This window comes from Jaculus jaculus, chromosome 1 (assembly GCF_020740685.1).
Source record: "Jaculus jaculus isolate mJacJac1 chromosome 1, mJacJac1.mat.Y.cur, whole genome shotgun sequence".
Taxonomy (NCBI): domain Eukaryota; kingdom Metazoa; phylum Chordata; class Mammalia; order Rodentia; family Dipodidae; genus Jaculus; species Jaculus jaculus.
In genome coordinates, this window is record NC_059102.1 from 170,947,881 (window position 1) to 170,956,226 (window position 8,346).

Consider the following 8,346-nt stretch of genomic DNA (forward strand, 5'->3'; position numbering starts at 1 on the left):
GTTTGCAAATCTTATAACTTAAAAGGGTTAATATTCAGTGTATAATGAAACTTGTATAACTCAATGACAAAACCAAGGGGGAAAAAAAAACAATTCAAAAATGAGCAAAGAACACGAATAGACATCTCTCCAAAGAAAATACACAATATGAGAAATGATCAATATCACTAGTCACTTATTTGTAATATTTTAACCAATTATGAGAGTCTGCATTAACTACAGCCCTCTGCAAAAAAAATCACACTACAGTATTGATACTGTAATATATATTACAGTATTATATTACAGTCTAATACTGTAATATTATACAGCTAATAAGTATTTACTTATTAATCATGGTCAGTATTTCTTATTTATCTCCTCATGAGGATATAAGAGCCACATAGACAGAGATATTTTTTTCTGTTTTCTTCACTGACATAGCTCCAAAACCACTGCATCCCCTCAATAGCTAATATGTTGAATTAATTAATAAATACAAATTTCTATCTAAATGATTCTACAAAGCAACAAGTGTTGAGAGCTTTCTACAACCCCTTTATGGGAAGTTTTTTAAGACTTTTTAATTTTTTTATTTTAGTAAGAGGGGGAGAGAGAGAGAGAGAGAGAGAGAGAGAGAGAGAGAGCAGACAGAGAGACAGAAAAAGAGAGAGAAGGAGAGAGAATTGGCACACCAGGGCCTCAGCCACTGTGATCAAACTCCAGATTCTTGCACCACCTAGTGGGCATGTGCTACCTTGTGCTTGCCTCATTTTTGTGCTTCTCAGTTACCCTAGAGTTGAACATGGGTCCTTGGGCTTCACAGGCAACCACCTTTACCGCTAATCCATCTCCCCAGCCCTCTGAGAAATTTTAAAACCCAAACAAGCAAATTAGTAAGGGTAGAATTAGAGAGTTCATATTCATTCCATCTCCAAAACAAAAGAACTTTTATTGAAGTTGCCATCATTTTATTGTGTATGTTTTGCACTGTTATGTTTTAAGTAATGACAAATATATGCTGAGCAAAAGAAGCAGAGACAGGTTCTCTTCAATCTATTTCCAGAAAACTTCATGACTTTTGAAGAAAGTGAAAATAACTGAGATTTTCTTTCCCAATAGGATTTAAAAAACGAATTGTGTAATGTCCATGAAGTATCTTGCTCTTCACTAGCAAAACCTTACAGATCTACCACAGGGAAGCAGGCAGCCTACTTTCCTTTCAACTTTTGTGAGCTATCCAAGATCTCCTGGTGATTCATCTCCTAAACATGCTGTGTCTAAGTAAGATTCAGGAGAAAATATCCAAGGTTTTGAATTTAGGATCAGGCTAAATGAGATTCCAAACCTAAAGCAACCTTACCTCCTTTGAACTCGTTCACCAGTAAGAACATTTTAACCAAAATGCTTCATTCCCTTGTGGCCCTCTGCCCTCCTTGGAGAGAGGTGAGAGTGATTCATGAGGAAGGGTGTGTGCTTAAACAACTCTACTCATGGGACCATTTGCAAGTGGCTGTAATAGCATTTGCTTTGAAGGTCAGACAAATAAGATTTGAGCAAAGGGGGTTCATGTTTCTATATGTAGCATGGTGACTCTCAGATCATATTCACTCCCACACACAAGACCAGGGGATGGGGATCATGTGTTGTTTGGGTGATATTCCTTCATTTCTCCTCAACTCCTGCTATTTTACTGATAATCTGACTCATACATTTTGGCATCTACACTTATTCATTCAAATTAACAACTTGAAGAGTAGAAATTCACAATTTAAGTATCAATGTTGCTTTAAGTGATAATAAGTCAGTGTTTTGGTCTCCTAAAATACTGAATTTAAGTGGGTTATTTCAGAATTTGAAGGTCTGCTTTCTTCATTTTTCCAATGTCATTTATGGGTGATTTGAGGCTAAGGTATTACAGATAAAAAAAAATGTATCATCTTAAATCTATTACATTAGAAATGCATTAGAAGGGCTGGAGGGATTGCTTAGTGGTTAAGGCACTTGCCTGCAAAGCCAAAGGACTCAGGTTCGATTCCCCAGGATCCATATAAGCCAGATGCACATGCTTCTGGAGTTCATTTGTAGTGGCTAAAGACCCTGGCCCACCCATTCTCTCCTCTCTCTCTCTCTCTCTCTCTCTCTCTCTCTCTCTCCCTCCCTCCCTCCCTCCCTCCCTCCCTCCCTCCCTCCCTCCCTTCCTCCCTCTATTTCTGTAAATAAATAAAATAAATTTGAAAGAAGAAATGCATTAGAAGTTAAGAGAGCAAAAAGGAAAACATTCTAGGACTGTGAATTGACTTCTACTTCTAAAAGGTTACTGTAATCCAGGTGTGGTGACACATGCCTATAACCCTAACACTTGAGGGGCTGAGAAAAGAAGATCTCAAGTTTTAGGACAGCCTGGTCTACACTATGTGATTAACCAACCATAATAAAAAAAAATATGTATAGTGTCTATCTTAAGGATGACATAGTTATTTTTTATTTTAAGGATGAGAACTTTGGCACTGAAAAGATAGTTCAATTGCTACAAGTGTTCCTTTGCAAGTATGAATTTGATCCCTAGAACCCATGCAAAAATGACAAGTGTGGTAACATGGACTTGCAGTCCCAGTGCTGGGAAAGCATAGACAGGAGGATCCCTGTGGTTTGCTGGCAAAGCAGTCTTGCCTACCTGGTAAGTATCAAGTCAGTGAGACCCCCTGTCTCCAAAAAGAAGAAGCATGCATGGTTCTCCTAAAGAATGATCCCTGAGTTGCCCTCTGACCTCTACATGCATGTACACACATGCACAACACAGAGATAAGTGTGGGTGTGCAAACACACACACACACAGAATGAGACCTTGTTTGGAGAGATTGCTCAGTGGTTAAAGGCACTTTATTGTAAAATCTGATGGCAAGGGTTTGATTCCCCAGTACCAAAGCCAGATGCACAAAATGATGCATGATAGTGCATGTATCTGGGGTTCATTTACAGTGGCAACAGGCCCTGGCATGCCCATTCATACTCTCTTTTTCTCTGTCTCCCCTGCCCTCCATCTCCTTGCAAATAAAAAAAATATTTTCTTTTGAAAAAGAATGAGACCTAAATAGAAGTAGGAGAAACTCAACATAGAACCTGAGATATACAAGGTACTTTATTAATGTTTTCATTTACTTATATTTGTTCAGCAAAACAACATAATACCAGTGTTTCCTGCATGCATTAGAAGATAGTCTCCAAAATCCCTAAAGCCTCATTTTATTTTCTCTGCTTGTTGCATTCCAGAAGCAATTGTAGATGCATTCTATACTGTATATGTACCAAAAAATTATTCAAAAACATATTAGGTTATACAAAATGATGGCTTTGCTATGACATTTCCATGGAAGATTACTCATTTATAAGCAGAGTTGGTTGCCACCCACAAAGTAGAAACTGAGAAGAGAATGGATAACCTCCACCACCAAGAAATCAAACCCTTGACTAACATTTTGTCCATTCCTTTAAAAAAAAATCTGCCTTGGGTTAATCCAAGCACTCAGGAGGCAGAGGTAGGAGAATTACCATGAGTTTGAGGCCACCCTGAGACTACATAGTAAGTTCCAGGTCAGCCTCAGCTAGAGTGAGACCCTACCTCAAAAACCAAAAAAGAAAAAAAAAATCTGCCCCTAAGCACACAAGAATCCCTGTAAGGAGTTTTTCTTAAGTTCACTACCACAGCCTTGCATGAGATTCCAGCTTAATAAAAATGTACTTACCCCTAAGACGTACAACCATTTTAATGAAGAGATAATTGGTATAGACTTTGTCTTCCTGAGGAAAGTCACACTTCATGGAAGGTAATGGACATTAGTGAAGAGGTAGCTACTACCAAATCATTTTTCCAAGAACCACTCCTAAGCCAACATCATAGTCATTCACCTCCTAATTTTCTCTTACCAAAGATGAATTTATGAATGAAGCACACTGTATTGTATGGAAACCAAACACTGGAATGCAACAGCTGTTTATTAGACGATTGAGTCTATATTTCTCCATCTCTATCACCACCAGCCCTCTGTCCAATCCAACACACTTGAGCCAGAGGGTCTTTTAAAGTTCAGAATAAGAGCTGGGAAGATGCCCAGTGGTTAAAGAGGATTGTTTGTAAACCCTTCCAGCCGGGTTCCACTCAGATTCAAACTTCAGTAATCACATAAAAGCAGATGCACAAAAAATAAAATAAAATAAACAGATGCACAAAGTGGTGCACACATCTGGAGTGTGTTTGCAGGAATGAGTCCCTCTTTCTCTCTTTCCATCCATCCCCTTGCAAATAAATAAAATATTTTAAAAAGAAAAAAAAATATGTGCTGGGGAGATACCTTAGCAGTTAAGGCACTTGCCTATGAAGCTTAAGGACCCACATTCAGTTCCCCAGTACCCACAAAATCCAGACGTACAAGGGGGCACATGCATCTGGGGTTGATTTGCAATGGATGGAGGCCCTAGCGTGCCTATTTCCTACATATATAGCTTCTTCTTTCCCTCTCTTTATCTCAAACAAATAAAATATCTTCTAAAAATAAAAAAACATATAATTCATGATTAACCATTTCATATCCTGCCCTTTAAATAAACTTCACAAGTCCCTAAATAAATCTGCAGGGTTCTGTGCTCTGGTTTATCCTGAATTCACAAACTGCATTTCCCACTAAACTTCTCTCACTCATGCTACACCACTCTGGCTTCTCTCAGTTACTCCAAGTATTCCACTTCACAGACCCTTGCATTCATAATTCTTCTTATCGGGCACAGTCTCTCCAACTTATGACAATGACATACTTATTCCTTAGGTGTCTGCTTAAATGTCAGCTCATAGAGGAGGCTTTTTCTGACCACACAATACCATGTCAGGACCCTATTAGACAGTATAACAACACCCTTTTTACTTGTCTGGGGGAAGTTGACCACTTTCCAAAACTGTAAAAAAATCATTTACTTGTAAATTGATTTAATAACTGGCTGTGCCCCAGGTTATAGCTTCCACGAAGTACAATCTATATCTATCTTATTTATTACACTATGCTGAACCTAATATCATATCTGATACATAGTAGATAGTCTCTAAATATTTGTTGAAATGATGAATAAGGCTGTGATGTCTCTATGGAGATGTTTCCAAAGTAATATTTCTAACAGATATGGAGGTCATTAAAAGGTGATAGATGTATATTTCTCTGCCTCTAACACTAAAGTAAATGACTTGGAGGAGATGGAAGTAGAGGATGGTTTTTGTTACTGAAGAATAGGGAAAACTTGGGTTAATTGAAGCAGATGTCCATGAGCAATGCTTCAGAAATAAAATAGAGCATCCAATCTTTGGTGATCAAGAAATATTGCAATGGAAAAAAATATTGCAGTGTTATACATGGGATTCCATTCAGCCTTACATCATGATCAAACTATTTCCAATAATTAATACATATCACTATATCTTTCTTTCCACGGTCTTGCCTTTATGCCATCTTGGAAATAGGCTGAAATTTTCTAGTTTAACATTTCAAGACCACATATCCTTTCTATTCAATTGTTCCTCCTTTTAAAAAATTTTTTATTGATAGCTTCCATACTTATAGACAATAAACCATGATAATTCCCTCCTCTCTCCCACTTTCCCCTTCACAAATCCACACTCCATCATATCCCCTCCCTCTCTCTGTATTTTATTTTGATACCATCATATTTTCCTCCTACTATGACTGCCTTGGTGGTAGAAATAATGTAAGAGTCAAAGGAAGGGTAGGACTTCTTACAATGCAATCATCCAGACCAAAATTGGCCTCGATATCCAAGAGCTCACAGTACCTAGCACTACCTTCAATTGTTCCTTCTTTAGTTTAGTTGCCTATATTTTTCCACAATAAATGCCTAAATTGAGTATGACTGTGTGTTAAGAAAAATGTATTTGGTCAAGGTTGATATCCACCCCACCGCCATTCATAATCAAAGAATTTGTTCTTTATTATGTAAGAAATGAGCCATTGTTTTGTCATCATTCTAGCTTCAAAAATGAAGGGTGAAGCCAGGTAAGGTGGTAAACACCTTTAGTCCAAGCACTCATGAGGCAGAGGTATCACTGTGAGTTTGAGTCCATCGTTGTACTACAGAGTGAGTTCCAGGACATCCTGGCACAGTGAGATCCTACCTCAAGAAAAAAAAAAAAAAAAAAAAAAAAAAAAAAAACAAGGCAACAAAAAAAAAAAGCAACAAAATTTAAATTTTGGCTGAGAAGGTTGCTTAGTGGTTAAAGGCACTTGCTTGCAAAGCCTGATGGCCCAGGCTTGATTACCCAGTACCCATGTAAAGCCAGATACACAAAATGGTACATGTGTTTGGAATTCATTTGCAGTGGCAGGAAGCTTTGGCTTTCCATATTCATATTCTCCTTCTCTCTCTCTCTCTCTCTCTCTCTCTCTCTCTCTGTCTCTGTCTCTCATCTCATAAATAAATTTCTAAAAATTAAATAAGTTTTATAAAAAGCAGTAAAGTAGCTAAGAGAACATTTAACAATAACAAGAGGCAATATGAAGAATTAATATTATATTTTACATCATGTTACTATTTACAAAGTTCTTGGCATTGGTGCCACCTCTCTTGATCCTAGCTAAAGATGTCTTGACCTTTAATTGTAGCAAGGCAGAAAGTAATCTGTGAGAAAACTGATGCAAAGCATTTCTGGCTAAAGGTCCTATTGCTAATAAAGTTCTGGAAGCATATTAATTAAAGCAGACATATTTTCTGCTTTAATTTACCTTTGTAATTATGAGAGCTGATTCTTATGTTAAGGGAACAAAGAAAAAGCCGAAAAAATGACTTGCAAGAACTTCTGAATGGATACAGCTTAAGTCTTAGCTTAGAAAACTCATTCTTTTGAAAGCTTTCTTGAGTGCCTCCTTCACTTCCTTGTTTCTTAGGCTGTAGATCATGGGGTTTAGCATGGGGATGATCACCGTGTACAATACTGACACAATCTTGTCTTCCCACAGGGATTTGCCCATATCTCCTTTCAGGTATATGAATATGAGTGTTCCAAAGAAAAGTGCCACCGCAGTCATGTGAGACGCACAGGTGGAGAAGGTCTTGGCTTTCCCACCTGCTGTGCGAATCTTCAGAATAGCCCAAATGATGAACAAATAGGATATGAGAATCACTGAAACGCTAGTTGTTATGACCAAGAAAGCTAAAAGGAAGATCACCTGCTCCTGTGACCTGGTCTCACTACAGGCAAGCTTCAGCAGGGGCGGAAGGTCACAAAAGAAGAAGTCCACCTGGTTGGACTTACAGAAGGAGATGGAGAAGGTACACGCAGTGCGGACCACAGAGTTCAGCATTGCACCAGCATATGCTGCAGCTACCAGCCCCAGGCGAGTCTGTGGAGTCATGGCCGTGGTGTACAGGAGAGGGCTGCACACAGCCACGTAGCGATCATAGGCCATGACAGCTAGAAGGAAGCACTCTGTGCTAGCGCACAGCGTGAAAAAGAAGAACTGAGTGGCACAGCGCTCATAGGTGATGACCATCTTGTCAGTCCCCAGTGTCTCCAGCAACTGAGGGACAATCACAGAGGAGTAGCAAATGTCCAGGAAGGACAGATGGCTGAGGAAGAAGTACATTGGTGTCTGGAGCCGAGAGTCACTCTGAATGAGCATGATCATGCCCAGGTTTCCTCCCATGGTGATGAGATAAAAGGCCAGAAACAGAAAGAAGAAACACAGCTGTAGCTCTGCCTGGAGCTGGAACCCCATCAAAATAAATTCTGTCACCCAGGTGCCATTCTCTGCCATGAAGCCAAGTTCACCTGCTGAAATAAAATAATAATTAAGGTGGTCATAACTAGGTCTTAGTGTTCCTAATAACAGTCCTTTGGATTAATAAAAACTACATTTTCACACACTGTTTCATTCAATCCTTCAGAAATCCTTGGAAACACATATTGCTTGACAATTTTAACAGAAGAATGACAGAGATTAAGTGACTTGGGCATCCCACAAGTTTCATAGTAAGAAAACAGGCAACATACGGGCTAGAATGCAATTTTATGGGTGCTACCCCTACAAGTTCCAAATTGAGGGGAAAAAAAGATACGTATGGTAATTTTACCTAGGCACAGAAAAGGTTTTATTTATTAGGAAGAAACCTAGTGGAACAGTAGTAATGACTAGGCTTTGTAATCAGACCTAGGCTAAAGACCTTTCAGACCTTAAGCAAATTAATTAATCTTTCTACACTTCAGCCTCATTCTTGATTCAGTGGAATTATGATGCCAAAATCTTAATACTATTGTAAAGAATGAAATTCACATGTTGCACATGGCATAAGCTCCCATACACTGATGAT

The 8,346-nt window shown here is 38.6% G+C and overlaps 1 protein-coding gene across 1 annotated transcript; it reads right to left on the bottom strand.

Annotated features, from left to right (window-relative positions):
• Positions 1-6,857: 6,857 nt before the first annotated feature.
• On the bottom strand, positions 6,858-7,793 carry LOC101596754 (olfactory receptor 9I1-like). The gene has a single exon (XM_004667716.2). The coding sequence runs from the start codon at positions 7,791-7,793 to the stop codon at positions 6,858-6,860; it is 936 nt and encodes a 311-aa protein (XP_004667773.1).
• Positions 7,794-8,346: the final 553 nt, after the last annotated feature.

Excerpts from the sequence above, each read along its gene's own strand:
- LOC101596754 (XM_004667716.2), bottom strand. The coding sequence starts at position 7,793 with ATGGCAGAGAATGGCACCTGGGTGACAGAATTTATTTTGATGGGGTTC.